The sequence below is a fragment of the Arachis hypogaea genome, chromosome 11, assembly GCF_003086295.3.
Source record: "Arachis hypogaea cultivar Tifrunner chromosome 11, arahy.Tifrunner.gnm2.J5K5, whole genome shotgun sequence".
Lineage (NCBI taxonomy): Eukaryota > Viridiplantae > Streptophyta > Magnoliopsida > Fabales > Fabaceae > Arachis > Arachis hypogaea.
The window spans coordinates 6,709,416-6,731,809 of NC_092046.1; the positions used below are offsets into that span (position 1 = coordinate 6,709,416).

The 22,394-nt window shown below is 36.0% G+C and overlaps 2 protein-coding genes across 3 annotated transcripts; both read left to right on the plus strand.

The window, feature by feature from the left end:
• The first annotated feature begins 3,383 nt into the window (after window positions 1-3,383).
• LOC112720079 (1-aminocyclopropane-1-carboxylate oxidase homolog 4) lies at window positions 3,384-6,241 on the plus strand. Its single transcript, XM_025770887.3, has 2 exons — window positions 3,384-4,849; window positions 5,860-6,241. The coding sequence occupies exons 1-2, from the start codon at window positions 3,911-3,913 to the stop codon at window positions 6,106-6,108; spliced, it is 1,188 nt and encodes a 395-aa protein (XP_025626672.2). The 5' UTR covers window positions 3,384-3,910; the 3' UTR covers window positions 6,109-6,241.
• Window positions 6,242-6,290: 49 nt separating this feature from the next.
• On the plus strand, window positions 6,291-11,225 carry LOC112720078 (uncharacterized). 2 transcript variants are annotated; one of them, XM_025770886.3, is made up of 6 exons: window positions 6,366-6,801; window positions 6,993-8,834; window positions 9,145-9,736; window positions 9,960-10,399; window positions 10,528-10,590; window positions 10,688-11,225. In XM_025770886.3, exons 2-6 carry the CDS (start codon window positions 6,993-6,995, stop codon window positions 11,015-11,017), a joined length of 3,267 nt encoding a protein of 1,088 aa, XP_025626671.1. In that variant the 5' UTR covers window positions 6,366-6,801; the 3' UTR covers window positions 11,018-11,225. The 2 variants fall into 2 exon arrangements, with proteins under 2 accessions (XP_025626670.1, XP_025626671.1); XM_025770885.3 differs by having other exon boundaries at window positions 6,291-8,834.
• The last annotated feature ends 11,169 nt before the right edge of the window (window positions 11,226-22,394 follow it).

The following is a 22,394-nucleotide window of genomic DNA, read 5'->3' on the forward strand; positions in this document are numbered from 1 at the left end:
TAATGTCTTAATGTGTCACGTAAAAAGGATTATTAATGGAATTAATGTCAGTCTAATTATTGAGTAATTTTGACACACTGAATCCATCATTAATAGATATAATTTCAATTTTTTTTCATAAAGTTATCGACATTTTCAATTTTCAGACATAAATAGTAGTTTACTCTTACTTAAAAAACTCAATTCAAATTAGTTTATACTCGAATACTTCGGTCAATGACACTATATCTCGGAATCAAAATTTAAATATTAAAAACTTCCTAAAGAAGAAATCGTTACAAAGCACTTGTATAGCATCCGTGTATATCTCGGCCATACAAACAGTCAGTTCGGATAACTACCAAGTGGACCACGACCAAATCGGAAAGATCCAATATAATTCAGTTCTCGTCGAGCTATAATAAATAGGGCCATCATAGCTATAGAGAGCATCGGATACAAAAGCTAACAAAAAATAACAAAATGCTCCACATCCATATAAAAAACCTATCCAAGTTATCCAAGCACTTTTTTGTTAACGCGCCTCCCCCCTCCCCCCAAGTTACGTGAAATACACGCGTGCCCCCCTCTCCCTCGTATCAACGTAACAGATTTACGTAAACCTCTTCTTCAACGTAAACATTCTTATTCTTCTCTTCTTCAACGTTAACGATTTGCATTATAATTTTTGGATCTGCAATCTCTGTTGTTCGTCGTTCTTCTTCTTTTTTCTTCCCTTCTGCTCTTTTTTTTTGCTGCTCGTCCTTCTTCATCCTATTCTTCTATGTTTTCTTCTTTGATTTTGTGGATTTATCTTCTTCGTTTTCAGATTTAAATATTCTATCAAAACAATGAATGATTCAACTTCAAATCAGTTGAATGAGAGTGTTTTGGATTATTCTTCTGAAACGAATCAAGCAAACGAGGTTTGGATTTTTTTTAAATCGAATTGAATGGAATGCAATTGTTAAATTGAATTGAATTGATGTACGCATATGTTCTGAATTGAATTGAATTGATAATCTCTCAATTGTAGACACAGGTGTTTTGAATTTATATAATGGATAATGTTTCGTTCATTTAGTACTATACAATTGTTTCATCATAATAACGTGTTCAGTTTATTCTGCAGAAAGCTATTTAAATTTGATTTTATATAATGGATAATGTTCCGTCATTTAGTACTATACAATTGTTTCACCTTAATAACGTGTTTGGATCATTATGTAGAAAGCTGTTTAAATTTGATTTTATATAATGGATAATGTTCCATTCATTTAGTACTATATAATTGTTTTACCATAATAACGTGTTCGGTTCATTATGCTGAAAATTGTTTGAATTTGATTTTATATAATAGATAATGTTCCATTCATTTAGTACTACGCAATTGTTTTATCATAATGACGTGTTCGGTTCATTATGCAGAAAGCTGTTTGAATTTGAATTTATATAATGGATAATGTTCCATTCATTTAGTACTATACAATTGTTTCACCATAATAACATGTTCGGTTCATTCTGCAAACTAGATGTGTTGTGGATAAACAATTTATCCCAAATATCCGGATGATTTTCAAGACACTAAGAAGCCGGACAGTTCTACAAAAATTATTCCAAAGAATTCAGGAGTTTCTGAAACTAAATACTGATAGCAATATTTTTTTAAAATTATCTTTCTGCTATATTGATATATGCACTTTTTCAGTTCACCCTGTGTATTAATTTCGGTTCATTTATTTTTTTGGGGATCTTAATGTTTGATAAATATCCTGATTCTATTCACGGTCAACCTGGAACAAAACAGTAGTCAAACAGTTCCAACAGATATATATATTAACATCTCAGACCAACAGGACAAGGACTAATCCATCTTGAATCAGATATATACATTTAACATTAAATTTCCAATAACATTTACATTACTATTCACACACACACACACACACACATATATATATATATATATATATATATATATATATATATATATATTGTTTGGTTTTTCAAACAAGTTAAATAAAATAGTGTTAATTAGAACCAGCCAAACAAAGTATATCCTATTTACTATCTATATCTCCAGATGTGAATTTACAATAAGAGCTGAAGAGGGCAACAGATATTTTTGGGAGTCTTATTTCTTCATATGCCCAAATCACTTGGTCTCTAATTTTGTTTAGTTTGTGCAACAGAATATTTGGACCATATTCGAGCATGAAACCAAAAAAATTTTGTCAATACTTCACTCAATACACCGACAAGAACAATCATGCATATTTTGATCAAGTGAATCAAAATGGCCAACCCAACTGAACCGAACACCATTCATGTGCTGAATAAAAGGTGATAAACATTAAATCATCAAGAAAAATTTTTCTGCATGCAAAAAAAAACTCAACTAAACACATAACAATCAGGTGAATCAAATGACAAACACCAGTGAACCGAACACCAATCATATGCTGAATAAAACGTGATAAACATTCAGTCATCAAGTAAATCATTTCTGCATGCAAAAGGACTCAACTAAACACACTAATAATCAAATGAATTAAAATAACCAGCTCCACTGAACTGAATTTCATTGATGTTCTGAATAAAACTTGATAAATATTCAATCAGCAAAAAAACATTTCTGCATGCAAAAGAACTCAACTAAATGCACTAACAATCAGGTGAATCAAATGACAAACACCTACAAACCGAACACCAATCATGTGCTGAATATAACATGATAAACATTCAATCATCAAGTAAATCATTTATGCATGCAAGAGAACTCAACTGAACGCACTAACAACCAAGTGAATCAAATGACAAACACTAGTGAACCGAACACCAATTATGTGCTGAATAAAACGTGATAAACATTCAATCATCAAGTAAATCATTTCTGCATGCAAAAGGACTCAACTAAACACACTAACAATCAAATGAATGAAAATAAACAACTCCACTGAACAGAAATAAAATAAGAACATATTTCCATTTCTATGCCCTAGTTACGCCAAAAAAATAGAATCAGATTAAGTGTACTAAACGAAGTAACTCAATTCAGTAAACCTAAAATGCAATTAAGAGAAATGCGAGATTACAAGATTTTAAATTAACAGTAGTTTTTATCATACCTTTCGCAATCTCTGTTCTTGTTTTCGTTCATTTTTTCTTCTTCCTTTCAAAATCTTCTTATGATTCTTTTCCAGTAGCGGTTTTCACAAAGGACACGAGTGAAGTTTGAGAGATTTTGAGAGAGATTCGAAGTTCTCCAGTAGTGGTTTCAATGTTGAAAAAGAAACGTTGTTTCATATTCAAGACTTAACGTTTCGGTGCTCTGAACGTGTGTATACACGCTCTGTATTTTTTTTTTGTATTAGGCCAACTTAAATAGACTTGGATAAAAAATTATATGAATATGTAATATGACTAAAAAAAATGTGATTCGAGCGTCGGAATGTGAAACTTCTAGGTCAAAACTCTGACGAGCAAACAGATAGTCACTCGAGCTCCGGGGGCTGAAGGTTACGCCCAGTGTGGTTGAAGTTGAACTATTCCTCGAAGAGCAGTTCTAGCCAGGAACACAAATCAAATTACTCAAGTCTCAAACCCAACTGGTTCAGATTTCCCCGCAAACAAGCTTGTCTGATTACGCACGCAAGATGCGCCGCGAACATTCAGAATGGCTGCCTGACACGGTGGGAGACAGAGAAGAGGGAAAAAGAAAACTCCTAAATCTATCAAACTAAGTTTGTTTACTATGAATGGAACCATATGGTCCAATATTCTGTAGGGACAAGTTCGAACCCACATCCATCTGTATTTCAACTTACCCATCACTTGCGTGTCAGCGTTGCTCACTCTGACTGACTTCACTCCACGCAAACCCATCACATGTAACTTCTCTTCCCTTCTTCCCTCTACATATAGTGCAAAAATGTTCAATCTCACATCACCTCTCAAGTCTCAACCACTCTTGTTCCCATTGACCTCCAAATCCACCATCATCATGACGTCATCCAATCCTTCTCCGCCTCCGATCACCGTCTTCGCCTCCACCACTCCGGATTACGACCGTGCCAAAGCCGTCAAACAATTCGACGAAACCAAGCACGGAGTCAAGGGCCTCGTCGACTCCGGCGTCCAAAAACTCCCACCGTTCTTCGTTCACCCGCCCGAAACCCTATCGGACCTCAAACCCCGACCCGGTTCCGAATCAGAGGTCCCCACGGTGGACTTCTCCGCCGTGGAAACATCCCGCGCCGCCGTAGTGGACCAAATCCGGCGCGCCGCGAGCACAATCGGGTTCTTCCAGGTGATCAATCACGGCATCCCGCCGGAGCTTCTCGAGCGAACCGTCGCCGCCATGAAAAAGTTCCACGAGCAACCAGCGGAGGAGAGGGCGCGGGTGTACCGTAGGGAAATGGGGACGGGTGTATCGTACATATCGAACGTGGACCTGTATAACTCGAAGGCTGCCAGCTGGCGTGACACACTGCAGATTAGGATGGGGCCAATCGCAGCGGATCCAGAGGAGATTCCTGAGGTGTGTAGGGAAGAGGTGAGGGCGTGGGATAAGGAGGCGGTTAGAGTTGGGGAGTTAGTTATTGGTTTGTTGAGTGAGGGGTTGGGATTGGGTGCGGAGAAGTTACCGGAGATGGGTTTGGTTCAAGGGAGAGTGATGGTTGGTCATTATTACCCTCCTTGTCCTGAGCCTGATCTGACGGTGGGACTCACTTCTCATGCAGACCCAGGGGCTCTTACTGTGGTCTTGCAGGACCACGTTGGTGGGTTGCAGGTTAGAAGCAAAGATGGCTGGGTTGATGTGAAGCCTGTTCCGGGAGCTTTGGTTTTCAATATTGGAGATTTGCTTCAGGTTAGAACTCCAATACCCTCTCTTTCTCTTTTTCAAACAAATGATGCCATCCTTCTAAAGAAATTTATTTTGGTTCTTTTCTGAAAACCAGATTGAATTGAGTATATTTGCGTTGGAAAATACCGGAAACTAACTTTTAGGGCTTCAATATTAGCTGACTTTTATTTTATTTTTTAAGTTTAGAGCTTAGCGTTTATGATTTAAGATTTTTTTTTTTTTTTTTTTTTGTGACTGATTTAAGATTTTGTTAAGTATTTAAGATTTAATCATAGCAAATACACGAGGCTTGGATACATATTGGTTGAAAATTTGTTAAAGGCAGGGCTAAACATAAAAAATTGCAAATGCCTTATAGTCCACGGAAGTTCTGGTTTTCGTATAAGGACCTAGAACTTTGATGCGGACAAAAATGTGATAGTTGTGTTATATTATGCTGAATTTGGAGGTGAGACTGAGACTCTGAGAGACAGATTAAGTTTTTGTATTGTTTTGATGTAAAATGTACTGGACTGAGTTATGTCTTAATATTATGTTTGGTTTAAGATAAATATAGAGATTGAAGAATAGATTTAGAATTTGAAAAGTTAAATGAGAATATTTTTTAAAAAAATTGTTATAAAAATTTCTGTCTCTGTCTCTAAGATTATGTTTGTTTCCTGGGACTAGAATTGAGATGGTGGGACTGAGACTTTTCGAAACACAAAATTTCAGTCAATACCCCCACAAAGTGCAGACACAGCCTTAATGTTTTTATTAGTTAAGCAATATTACTTCAAAAAATAGCCAAAAATAATACTTTTTGAAATCTTCTCATCAGAACCACTTGCACAATATTTAGATTCTCTGATAACAAAGTTAAATGGACTATCGGATTAGCCAATGGACTGATTGATGTTGTAAAATTTGATCACATATTTTTGCGTTAATTTTGAAATATCTCAATGCTCTTCAATTCTTGCTTTCCTTGTTACCTGGATTTCTAATATAATATCCATTACTTTGGCTCTCAGATAATTTCTAACGAGGAATATAAGAGTGCTGATCATCGGGTATTAGCAAATTGCTCAAATGATCCTCGAGTGTCAATTGCTATTTTCTTCAATCCGGGTGAGAGGGAGAAAACCTTTGGACCTTTGCCGGAGCTAACATCAGCAGAGAAACCACCTCTTTATAGGAACTTCACATTCAATGAATTTATTACAAGGTTCTTCAAGAAAGAGTTGGACGGTAAATCATTGACAAATTTCTTCAGGCAGTGATGTAGACAGCACTTGTATATATATAGATTATAAGAATATTATTGGCTTCATATTTCACCAGTGTATTAATAGTCGCATGTGTTTCTTATTCACTTTTTATAAATTGTGTGAATGAAGACAAGAAACTTCACAAGAGGGTGGTCCTAACACAACTTCGAATATAGTTGTTTGGCTTTAGCCTGTGTAACTTGATACTGAAGAAGGACTACTCATAAAATTAAGACTAAAAGACAAATAAGTCCCTGACCTTTTAAAACGGGGACATTTTCGTCCCTCAAGATTGGAAAATACATTTCGATCCCCCACGTTTCAAAACGGGAGACAATTATACCCTTCCGTCCGTTTTGGGCCAAAAACGGCAACGGACCCAGCTGACATGGAGGGGCACTGAATGACGTGGCCGTTACGCTCGCTGAGGTGGATTGGGACGAAATTTAAGTGGACAAATTAGTCCCTGAAGTGCCAAACGACGCCGTTGCCACCATCCCCCATATTTGAACTTCGCATTCCCCATAACACCCAACCCTTACTCCATATATTACAGAAAACCCTACCAGAATAGAAACGCCCTTCTCCCTCCAAAAAAAGAACGACTTCCTATAGTTGAAAGCGGTGGTGTGGTCAGTCGAGGTGGTTGGTGTTGAAGGTTACGGCAAGCTTTGCGTGGAGAGGAAGCTGCCATCATCTACAGAGGTAAGGGTGATAATGAAAAGTTTGTGTGTTGTTTAACTGAGAATGCATGGGGTTGGGTTATGGGGGGACTGCAGATTTTTTTTTTTGTTTTGGGGTAAAAGAATGAGGAAAATGTATGTGAAGTTAACTGATTTAGAAATTTTGATTAGGTAGAGTTTAATCTCTGGTTTATCTACCTGTGGACAATGCAGATGGATGATATGTATGTGGTACCTGTTTTTCACCACGGAGGCCGTTTTGCTAGAAATCCCAGTGGAACTCTTGAGTATATTGGTGGGAAAGTTGAAAAATTTCCGAAAATGGACTTAGACTTTGTGAATTTTGGGGATTTGGTGACATTGTTCAAGGGTTTGGGGTATGCATCATATAGGACAGTATATTGGTTTGACCCAACTAGCAGTGATCTTGAGGGTGGACTGCACATTCTGAGAGGAGATGCAGGCATCAATGAACTCCGAGAGAATAAGATGAAGAATTCAACGACGGATGAATTCTACATTTACTTCGACCATCCAGTTGATGAGCCAGAGATAGTGGATGAAGCTACTGCGGCAGAAGCAGGGGTGGAAGAGTTTGATGACCCAATTGATGTGGACAGCATCATGAGAAAGCTCCAACCATCACCATCCACAGAAGCTGATGGGCAAGAAAGTGAGGAGGATGAAATGTATAAACCTCCTCCGAGTGACTCAGAGACTGTTTCGGATGAGGACTGTTCCAGTGTTGATGAAGACGATGATAGGATGAGGAAAAAAAGAAGTGTGAAAGGAAAGGAGAAGGTTCTGCCAAAGACAAATAGCAGTGTGAAAGAAGGGACAGGGGCAGAGTCAAGTGGAGTTAAAAACAGAGGGAGAGTAAGGAGTGCAAGGGGTAGTGCTGCCAAAGGTGATGGGCCTACTGTGAAGACCAGAGGAACAGCCAAGCCCAAAGAAACTGAGCCAAGAGAAAAGCCCAAAAAGACCAGGCCTGCTCCGAAGCCCAGAAGGAATGGGCCTAATGCAAATCAACAAAGAAGTAGGCCTGCTGTAAATGCTGAAGAACCTGTTCCTAATGTGCAACCCAGGGATCTGCCTCCAATTGGACTCTATGTGAGTGAAGAGGTTTCAGATGATGATGATCCGATTTATGAGTATGCATCAGAGGAACTCCACACACCAGTGTCTTCAGAGGATGAGGGAGAAAAGCATGAGTTTCCAGTTTTCAATGAAGAGTATGGGTTCGAGGAGGGTAGGTTCGAGATAGGAACAAAGTTTGCAACAATTGATGGGTTCAAAGAAGTGGTAAAAGACATGTTCATTTCTGAAGGGAGGGAACTGCTGTGGATCAAAAATGATAAAGAAAGGGTGAGGGTTGGCTGCAGAGGTGAAGAATGTCCATGGCTAGCACATCTATCCTACAACAAAACATTGTTATGTTATCAGGTAAAGACTTACAAGGCAGAGCATACATGTGCTAGAGACCTGGGCAGCAATGCAGCTGATCAACACTGGGTCAGCAAGAAAGTGGAGAAGAGAATGGCTAGTCAACCTCATATGACTACTAATGAGGCAATTGAGTTTCTTAGAGAAGACTTTAATCTAGTGTTGCATCCGAAGATGGTCTACAGGGCAGTGAAAGAGGCCAAAGAGAGGATTATGGGAAATGAAAAGGAACAGTATGGGAAGCTTAGGGACTATGCCATGGAAATCATTAAGAGTAATCCGGGATCGACTGCAAGAGTTGATGTGATCCCAATCCCTCAATCCCTACCTGTCTTTGACAAAATATATATCTCCTTTGAGGGTTGTAAGCAAGGCTTTAAGTCTGGGTGTAGGCCTTTCATCCATCTAGATGGAGCATTTTTGAAGACATATCATGGAGGCCAACTACTGTCAGCGGTGGCACAGGATGCCAATAACCAATTCTACGTAGTAGCATATGGAGTTGCAAGATCGGAGACAAAGGAATCCTGGAAATGGTTCCTCACACTGCTTCAGGAAGATCTGGGTGATGCACATCAATTTGGTTGGAACTTTATGTCCGACCAACAAAAGGTCAGACTTCTACATCACTACATATTAGTGTATCATGTTAAATTACTGTATATTAGTGTAGGATATTAATATAATGCATGTATGTGGTAGACATTAAATTTCTGCACATTGGTGTAGGATATTAAATCACTGCATGTATGTGTTTGAAATGGAATTTAGTGCATATATGTGTTTGCAATGGATATTAGTGCATAGGTGTGAATGATATTTTGAATACTGCAAATATGTGTTTGTAATTGAAGTTACTGTAAATTACTGAATGCAATTTAAACTGCTGCATATATGTGTATGCAATATTATGTGTTGGCAGGGTCTGCTACCAGCCTTAAAGGAGGTAATGCCGAGAGCACATCATCGGAACTGTGTGATGCACATGTGGAAAAACTTCATAAATAGGTTCAAAGATATGCACATTAGAGACATCGTATGGGACTGTGCTAGGTGCACCACTGAACCAGAGTTCAAAGAGACCATGGAGAAGCTGAAGGGGGTGAATAAGGCAGCATGGGAGTATCTGATGAGGTTTGAACCAGCCACTTGGGTTAAGGCTTTTTTCAGTCATGGCCCCAAGGTGGATAACCTAACTAACAACATGTGCGAGGTATTTAATTCAAAAGTCGTTAAGTACAGAATGAAGCCAGTTTTGACTATGTGTGAGGAAATTAGGTGCTACCTAATGCGGAGAATGACCAAGCATATTAGGCTATTAGAGCACCATAGTGGAAAGCTTGCACCCGTTCAGGAGAAAAGGTTGCAGAGGCTGATAAAACCCAGCAGCAGGTGGATTGCCGAATGGGTGGGAGATAACGAACGAAAGAGATTTCAAGTTAGCAGAAAGCAAACCAAAGTAGATGTGGATTTGATCAAACACACTTGTTCATGCAATGTTTGGCAACTGACCGGTATATCTTTAATTTTGAGTGATTTTCTTTAAGGCTGATCTACTATAATGCTAGGTAATATGTTTTGAATGATTTCAGGGCTGATCTAATATAGTGCTAGGTAATATATATGTTTTGAATGCTTTTAGTGATGATGTAATATATTGCTATATAATATGTTCTGAACGATTTTAGGGCTGATCTAATATAATGATAGGTAATATGGTATGTGGTTTTGATTCAGGCATGCCATGCATTCACAGTATTGCTGCAATTAGAAAGAGGCATGACCAGGTAGATGATTATGTGCATCCCTGGTTATGTATGGAATCTATTCACAAAACATATGCACATTGCATAAAACCAGTTCCAAGTGAGGAATTTTGGGTAACCACTGACCAGCTGAGGCCTGCTCCACCACCCATCAAGCGACCTATTGGGAGGCCTAAAGTACACAATCGCAACAAGGATCCTGCTGAGGCTCATATTCAGGGTGACAAGCTTAAGAGAAGCTTTCAAGTGACATGCAGCAAGTGCAATGAGAAAGGCCACAACTACAAGACATGTAAGGGAGCACCAAGCAACCCAAACTGGAAACCAAAAAAGAAAAAAGCTAAGAAGACTGATGCAAACACAGAACCCTTGGAGCAGCTTCCCCTATCACAATCAGCCCCTCAACCAGAGGTATCCCTGCTATTGTTTAGGATCGATCTGTACATTTTAAATTTTGTCAGTGGTTACGATGTCCTATTAACTTTTTTTTAAGGACTAATTTGTCCATGTCCTTTCCTTGTTTGATCTATGTTGCATAGGATCAAAGCCAGACACAGACTGAAAGTTTGGCTGAGAATAGTGCTGTGCAAGAGAAGTCTACAGTAAGCATCCCCCACCCTAAATAATACACTCATAATCACAATCACTTTATTCATGTCAATGGATTTGAACAACTGAATAAGTCGGTTACTTTTGCAGAATCATGTCATCAGCCAGAATGCTGCAGCAACAACACCATCCGCTCCAGTCCAAATTCCATTCAAGCCTCCATCCCAGCAGCCAAGAATGGGGCAACCCAAAACCCCAGCTACTTCCTCCAAATTCAGACCCAAGCAGACAATCAGAAGGCCCCGAGCAAGTACAAATTCACCTTCAAATCCACCTGCAACTCCACCCCCAGATACAACCCAGACTCAAAGCACCAGTGCCAGTGTCGCTACATCAGAGGAGACCTTCAAAGTCGCTGGCAGTGAGGCCATAGGAATGAATTTCATCCCAACTCCTGTATCTAAGAATCAGAAGAACTGAACAATATTGAATGAATTTATGTTTTTTGTCATAGTCTTCAGTATAAATTAAACAACACTGTCTACTTATTGTAGTTTGGCAAACTTGTTTATATGCCAACCAGATGTTTTGTTATTTTGTGGCAAACTTGTTTATGTTTTGGATTAAGACAGATACACTGTTGTTCATATTTTGCTCATAATATATGCAGAATTACTACCTTATATAATAGCTGATTCACAGAATTACTATCTTATTTTTTGTTCAACAAAGGCAATTTTCATTGAATAGCCAACAATGGCAATTTTCATTACATCATCAACATTGTACATCAACTCATCATCCTCACCACTTTAAGATACATACAGCAACAACAAAAACTACACTAATCAAAGCAATATGCCACATACTCATTTTTTTCTCCTTCTCCATATATAACAGTTTCCTCTCCAACTCTTTCATTTTTTTCTCCAGTTCCTGGCTTCGCACCAGTTGAATTTTTCCTTCCAATTCCTGACTTCGCACCACATGATCTTCAATGTCTACACCTCCAACATCATCCACAGCACCCAATGCTTCAGACTCCATGGCCCTAATTTTTTTCAAGTGTTCATCAAGCCACACAAAATACCGGCAACACCGTTCTTTAACCTGGAGCAATTTTTCAGATAACACCATAATTAGACACAGAACACTCTCATCCAACTACTATAAAAATAATTGCTCACCTTGAAGAATGGACACCCGAAAAATATTCTATTGGGATTAGATGCTGTTCTTGACTTGTAAAGAATGGCATAAACGCCGCAGAAGCACTTCGGCGCAACCCCATCTCGATCACAAGCTCTAGCAACAGCGGATGAAGATCCCCGTCCAGGTCTTGTGCATGAAGAACCCCCCGCTCATCATGGACGATCGCACAAGCAGCGGCCATGGCTTCCACCTTGCGTTTGGATGAAATAGGGCTCACTGGTGGCAACGGCGTCGTTTGGCACTTCAGGGACTAATTTGTCCACTTAAATTTCGTCCCAATCCACCTCAGCGAGCGTAACGGCCACGTCATTCAGTGCCCCTCCATGTCAGCTGGGTCCGTTGCCGTTTTTGGCCCAAAACGGACGGAAGGGTATAATTGTCTCCCGTTTTGAAACGTGGGGGATCGAAATGTATTTTCCAATCTTGAGGGACGAAAATGTCCCCGTTTTAAATGGTCAGGGACTTATTTGTCTTTTAGTCTAAAATTAAATTGAAGTTTTGATGAGGAGGTCGGTTTTTTACCTATCTATACTCTCATGCATACACAACATAAAAATAAAGGGAGCTGCTATGGTGCTGAAAGAAAGATCCTTCAGCAGCTGCAGAGAGTGCATTTCACTTGGTGGAAGTAACACGTGTCTTGTTGAAGTGTTAATTATGTTTGCAGGTACTGCAGTTGGAGGCAAGTAGTTCAGTCGACGGTCTCACGGTTCAGAAGAATTGTGTGAGACTCCTTTATTAACATACAGATTAAGAAATAATAGAGTTTGGTTTAGGAAAATAAATAAAATTCAATAATAACGAAATTTTTTTGTTTCGATATTTGGACTCGATGGATGTGAAAACATTGTATGGACTGTGGATTATCATGGGCAAGTTAAAGAGAGTGGGACTTTTTTTTGCCTTAAGAAACATAAAAAAGAATTTGTTTTAATGACCAAAAATGATAAAAATGAAGTCCAATTTTTGTTATTTGCTCACGACAGCCAAGGAAGGGGATCTTTCTTTTAAGTGTGAGTGAAGGTAGTGTTGGAGTCCACCATGAAAACATTGTTTTAAGAACAATGCTAGAGAATCAAAAGGATATTAGCCAAAAATTAGTCAAATATCTTTGGGTGAATCCAAAATCTCTAAGAGTTAATATATATGAATGTTTCTTCTACTAAGTATTAGAATGTTTCTTTTTCATACTAAATGAATGTTCTTTTGTATATTTTTCGAATTTTTTTGTATTACAAATGTGAATGTCTCTATTTTTTTAAGAATTTTATTTTTTTTAAAATTTTATAGATATTTAATTATTTGTGCTAAAATATAATTAGATGTTTCTTTTGTTAAGTATTAAGATGTTTTTTTTTTTCATATTAAATGAATGTTTTTTTATAATTCTGTAATTGTGTAGTTTGCAGTCTCTTTAATCATCAAAACGATACCTAATATTCCAAAAATAGAAACTCCATCATCCACTATCCTTCTCAATGGAGATCGGAATCTTGATCTATTATGACAATGGGAGTAGGAACGGTAGCATCCGCATCACCTTGATTTCCATCCTGTTTATTACTATTATTAGTTTAGTGCATGCCTTTCACACGTGCAAATACTACTGTATTTAATTAAATACCTCCTTCATCACATCGGTTAGAGGTGTTGCTCGACGGATGATTGTAATTCTCGAAGATGACCATCTGTGCTGGAGCTTGCAAAGGCACGTGATGAGAGAATCGAACGCGTTCTTGCGAGTGACGTCGCGGTTGAGGATGGATAGGGTTTGAAGGAGGTAGTTGAGGAGGGAAGAGGAGAAGGTTGTGAGGGCGTCGCGGAGAGCATGGAAGTCGCTTCCAGCAGTATTAGTGGAAGAAAGAGGTCTGTGTGTGATTGTTGGAGATGGGTAGATTAATATGAGAGAGAAGTTTTTATAGATTTTAATTAGGTTTACTTAATTAATTTTAAATTTTTTAAATTTTAAATTTAAAAAATTTAAAATTAATTATTAATATAAATTAATATGATTTTGTTTAGTATTCTTAGTTTCATATACTTTTCCTTGTTTTAATATTTTCAATTCAATCCTATGTGGGTCTCTCACTTTCACTGAATTGAATTCAGAAAAAACCCTAAACCCTGCGCAACCCAGAAAGCATTCATCATTGCTCATCGCACACCAGAGATCCAACCAGCCTAACTGTTGTCGTCGTCGGCATAGATTGTGTCGGATTCTTGTCATTGTCCCTCCTGTTGTCCCAGTCGCACGAAGGTCCTGGTTGTAGCGTCGCCGCCGCGAAGGCTTGGTTGGCATCGTCTCTTCGAGGTCTATGTCTGTCCCCGTCCAAACTTACTTCGTTGTCTCTCTCGCCGTGGTTTCCATTCCCCTGTCACTGTCGGTATCCTTCCTTCGTGGCCGTCGATAACGTCCTTATCTTTAAGATATTTTTCGCTGTTTAACTCTGAGTTGCTGAGATGGGTTTAAGTATGAAATATTGGGTTTAATTTGAGTTGCTAAGTTAATAATACTGATTTTATTGATGTTTGTTTATTTTAAGTTGGTGATGTTCTGATTCGTGATGATTAATGCCCTTGTTTAGCTGAAAAGTTGTTTGTGATCATTTTTAACGAGTAGATCGTATTAATGTTGGTAAGATACTACTTGTGTTGATTAAAATGTAATGATTATCGTAATTATTAATGTAAAATGTAGAATCCAATGCGAGCAGAGCATGAACAACAATAGCTTGTCGGATCCCTTTTCCTGTTTGACTGGCGGAAACCCGATAGCTTGGTTTATTGTGCCTTGTAATTAAATTTAGTTGAGATTTGTTATTCCAACAGGTAGATAAAAAATTTTAGTAAAAGAATAACAAATACAAGTATAGTAATTGCTTTAGAAAACCAAGTCTCGATGCATTGGATATGATCTTGAATTACATATGGAAGTGACTCTAAGCGAGGGGCTAGTGATTGCGGGGGGAGCGAGAGTGATGATTATGAGGAGTCGAGCCATTAGAAATTTTAGCGGTGACGTGGCCGATGATGTATCTGGGGGGTTGGAAGACATTTCTGGATTGAGTGTGGACGACATATTAGAGAAGGTTTGGGATAGTATTGACAATGTGTATGAGTTTTCTGAAAATTCTATCCTAAGCTTTCTGGAAATCTAACTTGATAATCGCCACTTTCATCTTTTTCTGCTTCAACCACTGATCATCTCACGCAATAAGAATTCTATCATGTATTTTTCTCTCCTGTACAAACACACTCTGTATTTCTCCTACTAATCCTGACATTATTAATCTCATTCTTCTCATCAGCACCTTTGATATCATTTTATACACGCATCCAACTAGTTAATCAGCTAAAAGTCTTTGATCTCTTTGAACCCCACAAATTTTAGAATAAATGCCACCCATGTTACATTTGAATCTGTTAGTATCCTAGTGAAAAAAATCCATCACAACTACAATGAACTCCTAACCATTCTCTTCTTAACACTTTTTTATAAAATTCATATTATACTCATCATCGATACCTGAAGCTTTTGTTGATCTATACTCTCATACTGCATCTTTAATTTTGTCAACAGATGGCAGCACCTCCAACACTTTAGAATTATCTTCATCAATTATGACTTGTTTAATGATATTGTGAAAGAAAAGTTCGACCAAATAACATAATTATGGATAATTGAATTGAGGAATATTTATTTGATGATTCAAAAGAGAAAGAACTTGATCTGCCACTGAAAATTATGGGCAAATCTCTTTTGTTATTCTTCAAAGGTGAATAGAAAAAAACTAAAAAGAACATGATCGTCTTTCATGATTACTTGTATAAAAATCAGTGTATTTTAATGAATTATTTGGGCGAAGATTTTGAATAAGACATATCTTTTTTTTACATAATTAAATCAAATGTTAATATGTATTTTTAACAAAGTGTTGATGCTAATGCTCAGAGACAAAGCTTCTTTTATATTAAACGGGGCAATTCCTCTTCCAAACTAAGAACCAATTCATTTTTTTGAAAAAATCGTAAAATAACTGTAAATTACATCTGAAATAATAAAGAATAAATATTGTCATATCCCGTCTCCCAATTAAAATTCTTTTTTTGCAAAAATTTCTTAATTTTTATATTGGCCTCTCTCCTCCCTCCCATTTTATTTTCTTTTTTCTCTTCTAAAATTATATTTTGTATATTGGTTCCTCCAAAAAAATTCTAGTTCCGCCTCTACATGTGGCTGATGTCATTGATGAATGTCGGACTATGAACACATATCCTTTTTTTATATATAGATGGATTAGATTATTCTCAATTTTGGATATTACAACACAATAAATTCACAGGTCCACCTACACATAATTAGAGTTTTTTATATTGTATTACATGGGTTAAACCCATATTTCGAACCCACATGCAACTGCTACTATGTACAATTGTACTTTGTACACACATATCCTAAAGCGTCGTAATAAAAACTAAAAAGCATCACAAATATGGCCTTACTTTTTTTTGGACTCTATGGCCTTACTTTGGAGTTGCTCTAAACCCATTGGACTTGAACCCAAAGCAAGTTGTTTATAGTTTATATTTTTTTTCAAATTTAGTTCAACTATTTTTGGTCAGACATTTAGTTCAATTTGTTTTAGTACTTTGGGAAACAAGTTTTCTTAAACTAAATTATGTAAAATCAAGGTGATCCAATTTTTGTTTGCAAAAGACAAACACAAACCCAAACTTTATGTTTATTTGGGCTCTTTTTCTCAAATTACAATTTTGGGTGCCATTAGGAGGATCTTCATCTTTTGCATTTCTATCACAAATTAATTTACATAAAAATTGAAGTTCGGAGGACACGGTGACCCTATCAATATCATTACCACTCCAAATAGATGCAAGTTTTCTATTGCCATGGTATCCCAAACAAACCCTACCCCATATATTTATGTATGAGAAAGAAAGGGTTCTCCTCTACTAAGAAATTTTGTGGACATACAGGTGGGTAAATAAATATTCCGCTCTCTTATAATATGATTAGTCAAATTGATGATGGCCACTTTCTTAATGTTTTGTTTATTTATTTACTATTTTTATACACATAATAAGGGTACATGAATAAGGGCAACCGAGTTTAGTTAGATTTAGATTTAACTTTAATATTTTATTAATTCTATTTTAAAGATTCAAATTTTATCTTAAATTGATCCGATATAAATTAAATAAACCCGATATATAATTAGTGTGTAAAATTTTATAAAATTTATATAGTAAATTAATAAAATTGTACTCCAGAAGATGGGGTTTGGTTGGAGGTGGTAGGAATGGGTGAAAGAGTGTGTTGGTACAGCTTCAATGTCGATCTTGATAAATGGCTCACCAACAAAGCCATTTAAGATGAAAAGAGATCTAAGACAAGGTGATCCACTGTCTCCATTCCTTTTTGTTCTTGTGGTTGATGTCCTGAATAGGATAGTAGGGGAGGCTGTCAGGAATGGACGTATCTCGCCCTTGCTAGTTGGTAAGGATAATATAGTACTATCACATCTCCAGTTTGCTGATGATACTATACTATTCTGTCCACCGAAGGAGGAGACTATTAGAAACTATGTCAGGTTACTAAGGTGTTTTGAGCTGATGTCAGGGTTAAGCATTAACTTTGATAAGTCAAGCTTAATTTCAATCAACTGCGAACCCACATGGACTCACGACATGTGTAGTTTATTGTGATGTAAGGAGGCTAACCTTCCAGTCAGATATCTTGGAATTCCTCTAGGATCGAACCCAAGGCGGGTAAGCACGTGGAAACCGATAATTGATAAAGTGGAGGAGAAGTTTAGTTTGTGGAAGGCGAAAGTACTCAATAAAGCAGGTAAGCTAGTTCTGATTAAAGCTGTTTTGAATAGCCTACTGGCCTACTATTTGAGCCTGTATAAAATGCCGAAGGCAGTGGCAAACAAGCTGATTTCGCTACAGAGAAAATTCCTATGGTGCAAGGAGGAAGATAGGCATGGTATGGCGTTGGTTAAGTGGGAAGTAGTCCAGGCTCCTAAAAAATTGGGTGGACTGGGAGTGGGCGATGCTGTGGTTAGGAACAGAGCCCTTCTTTTCAAGTTGTGGTGGCGGTTCTCCAAAGAGGAGTGTCCTTTATGGAAGAAGGTTGTGTGCTCCTGTCACAATTTAAACCCCAATGTGATGTTGCAAGCTCAGACACTGCCTAGTCAAGGGGGTCCCTGGAAAGATATCTGTCAGTTGCAGATCAAAGACCGCAATGTGAGAGATAAGATGATTGTTGGGCTGTCTATGGAGGTGGGTGATGGATCTGGGAAGACACTTGGCTACAAAGTGGGGCGTTAAAGTCGAGTTTTCCGAGACTCTTCTCTGCTTCAAACCAAAGAGGATCTGTCATATGGGACTGTGGGTTTTGGGACGGGTTAGAGTAGATTTGAAATTTTCAGTGGAGGAAGGAATTATTCCATTGGGAATTGGAACTAGTGGATCAGTTGCATGAGACCTTACTGCCCATAAAGTTGGCATGTGGTACCCAGGATAGAGTGTTTTGGAAGTTCGACAAGGAATGGATATTTTCAACTAACTTCTTTGTGCATGTGATGCAGGCAGAAACACTTCCGAAGGACATCTCCAGCTATAGCTTCACCAAAGCAGTTTGGAAATGCTTGGTTCCACCACGAGTGGAGTTATTTGCCTGGTTTATTCTGATAGGCAGAGTGAATACCAAAGAGAGGTTGCTTAGGCTAGGAATTATTAGCCACGGTGATCACATGTGTGTATTGTGTAATAAAGATATTGAACATATCTATCACTTGTTTCTTGGTTGCGAATTTACCTGGCAGGTGTGGAGTGCTTGGCTATCTGACTTTGGGAGGAAGTGGGCTATTCCGGGCTCATTGAAAGAACATTTTGAGAGTTGGACGGGAGTTGTCAACAGAAAAGAGGAGAGGAAGAAGTGGCTCATATGTTTTTTTGCAGTTATTTGGAATGTGTGGTTAGAGAGAAACGGGCGGATTTTTAATAACAAGGAGTCGGGAGCTGAAGAGGTGTTCCATATATCTTTGCTCAGTTATAGAGATTGGTGTAACTTGGATCCCTTTTGTTATTGATGACAATGCCGGAGATAACATAAAGGATTGCTAGCAGGCGTTACTGTTTCATTTTTATTTGTTCTTTTTGGTCTCTGTATTTTTGTTTTGAGACTCTGTCGATGACCTTACTGCTCCACTTTATTGTGTTGAGCTCTTTTGTTCAAAAAAAATAAATTTAATAAATATTATATACCATTTATATAAAAATAATCATGTCAAAGAAAAAAGACACTATATAATATTATATTTTAGTGGTACAATATGACTTTTTGGATCAGACAAAATATGATTTGGATGAACCGAATTTCCGATTGAGCCAAGTCTATATATATATCTATATAACTCACACATGTATTGAATTGACCGTACCAAAATTTTTAAATGTTCTAAGAATACTAGTTTAGTAATTCTAGTTATATATATTAATTAAGATCAATGACGGAATTCATTGTAATATTAATATTCGAGTTAATATTTAAAATAGTTTCTAAAATTTAATTTCAGACTTAAATTGGTCTCTAAATTTTTAATTGATTCAAATTGAACTTCAAATTTTAAAAGTTTATTCACGTTAATTTTTCTGCTTATCTCTATTAATAGCGTGTACTTAGCTGGAATGTTAAGTGACACGTTGGATGATATATAATCTGATAATATCTATTTGAGATAATAAAAATTGATATAGGATCAATTTAACCATTTTTAATGAACTTAAAATCCTAACATAAAAGTCAAATTTTTAAATTGAGATTATCGTTTAGATGTTAGAGAGTACCACCCAAGGTTTTGGGAGCTGCAGCTGGTCTCATTCACATGAAAGTTTGACAAAGAATCCAAATAGAACTAGAATTGAAAAGGTTTCACACTGGTGTGATCGTGGGATACATTTCGTTCTTTGTTGGTTTGGAATAGAAGCAAATTTAGAGATATCCTTTTCTGGATGTCCAAACTATAATGTAAATTTTTTTTACTGCTTTCTTTTTGAATTTACCTCTTTTTTTTGTAATGCATGCTTAATTTATTTTTGTGATTTTTATTGTGATAGACCTTGAAAAGAGACGGTGTTGGCAGAAAGTGGAGAAGAAAAGATATAATATGAAAGAAATGAAGATAAAAATAGTGAGTATTAAAAGGCGAATATGGGTTGAAAGATTAGGACAATAAAAACTGAAATTAGAATTTTAAAAATATGGAATAGTATTTTGAATTTTTCTCTTATTTTATTTGTGTTTATAGTTGTTGGCTATGTCTTGGGTGTTAAAAAAGTGGTAATAAAATTTAATTAAATATGTTACAAATATATTTTTTTAATCATGTAATTTATAAATTAAAAGTGAAAAATTGTGAATAAACCTACAAATTGACTGAATATATTATAAATATATTTTTTTATTGTAATATTTATGACGGTATAAGAGATATTGTAAAATAAAATAGTAAATACAAGGATAAACATAAAATTAACTAAGAATATTACAAATCTGCAAATAAGATTAATGAACTAATCTATCATATATACTAAATTTCCAAACTGCAAAAATAAATTATAATAATAAACAACCTTCAAAAAAAAATAAACAACCTTCAATTTGAATTTTTAAGTAACCATAGTTAAACAATGAGCATCTTAACATATAGAATAAATCAAGAGTGATGTCTAAAATATTATCATTACAGATACAAAATAAAAGAACTATTTAAAAAGTTTCAAAATATAGTCCAATACAAGATATTATAATAGAAATAACCAACTACTAACACATTCATAAATAGCAACAATACAATCTCAAAATACAACTTCAAAATACATTTATCAACTTCATCTAGACAAGACAATATAAGAGTGATCCTTTTTTTTTTTTTTGTGGTTTGAAGTCTAGAGTAGGGACACATTTTATAAACCTTGTCAATCTTGATGTTGTCTCGAAACTAGCTCTTTGTATTGGGTCCACACCAGGATTTACTCTTCTTTTAGGCGGCAGCTTATCGGGCCTTGAGACTGAAGGTGGAGGTGGGTTTAGAGATGAATTTGATTGAGGCTCTTACATGTAATTAGAAGTATTTGATTCACTAGAGATGAGCGTGTGAACTTTTAAAAAAAATAATTAATTAAATTATTTGATAATGCTACCTATTCTATAATTTCTGTGAATAAGTGAGATGGGTAAAGTCAATCTCTGAAACCTGTTAAGCATCAACAATTTGTATATCAACAGCTGCTGCAGCATCATTGGGTACGTTTGAATTAGCTCGATCTTGGAATTTGAATTTAGCTACAACAGCTACAGCAGAAGCAGCAACAAGCCAACAAGAGCACATGCAATATCGTCAACTTTCTACTTGTAAGAGTAGTTTTTTTTAGCATGTCCTTTAGTACCACATTAAGTACAACATGTCACATAATGTTCTAACTAAGTACGTCTTTAATGGAGATAAGCAGAAGGGCTAACATGAGTACACTTTTAAAAGTTGGTAGTTTAATTTGAGTCAATTGAAACTTGAAGCCCAATTTGAGGCCAAAATCAAATTTCAGGAGTTATTTTAAGTATTAACTCACCAATATTCTTAAAATATATGAATTTTTAAAAAAAAAATTATGTCAGATAAAGAGAAGTGGTTAACAAGACTATTTATGAGTCAAATAAAATAATACGATAAAGTATATTTTTGTCTTTAAAATTTGTTAAAAGTTTTAAAAATATTCTTAAATTTTATTTCGTTTTAGTTTTGTCCTAAAAGTTTTCGAATTGCATTAAATATATTTTTTACGGCTAATTTTTCTAAAAATTTAGTACCAATTCAGCAACAATTTTACAAGAACAACATTCAATACAAGCAAATCAGATATAGTTGTCATACATTATTACTGAATTAATCCTAAATTTTTTAAAAATTTAGCTATCAAAAATATATTTGATGCAAATCAAAAACTTTAATGATAAATTAAAATATTATAAAACTTAAGAATATTTTTAAAATTTTTGACAAATTTTAAAAACAAAAAATATATTTTCTTTAGAATAATAATAGAAACGTAAATATGTAAAAATAACAAATTTTAAAAATGATCAAAACTCTTGTAAACGTTACATATGAATATATAATTTTAAATAATAAATTTGAGAATCAGTTATAAATCATAATAAAAGATTCTTTTACATGGCAAGAAAAATAAATTTATAAAATTAACCATTAAAATAAGAATAAGCCTTTTTTGTGTATATTCAAACGGTCCAGGAACTTTGCTACGTCAAGCGATGTATCAATTCACAACTTTTTAAAGTTCAGATTCGAGAGCCTATTATAAAGACTCAAAATACTAGTTTTCTATAATTCTATATATGCTTTTTAATTTGATGCTGTTGAAACCGTTTGACGACTATCCACTTTTATGTTTTTTTAAGTAGGGAGTCAACTTAGTTTATGAGTTAATTCGAATTCGATTCGTTAATAGTTCGATAAGATAAATTTGTGAGTTGGTAAGCCAAGTTTGAACTTAAAATTGAGCTCATAAATTAAATGAACTGAGCTTAATTTTGAATAAACTC

Bases quoted from the DNA above. Each gene is read 5' to 3' on its own strand.
- LOC112720079 (XM_025770887.3), top strand. From the start codon at position 3,911: ATGTTCAATCTCACATCACCTCTCAAGTCTCAACCACTCTTGTTCCCA. The intron at 4,850-5,859 runs GTTAGAACTCCA...TTTGGCTCTCAG, and splicing joins ATATTGGAGATTTGCTTCAG to ATAATTTCTAACGAGGAATA.
- LOC112720078 (XM_025770885.3), top strand. From the start codon at position 6,987: ATGCAGATGGATGATATGTATGTGGTACCTGTTTTTCACCACGGAGGC. The intron at 8,835-9,144 runs GTCAGACTTCTA...ATGTGTTGGCAG, and splicing joins TTATGTCCGACCAACAAAAG to GGTCTGCTACCAGCCTTAAA. The intron at 9,737-9,959 runs GTATATCTTTAA...GTTTTGATTCAG, and splicing joins CAATGTTTGGCAACTGACCG to GCATGCCATGCATTCACAGT.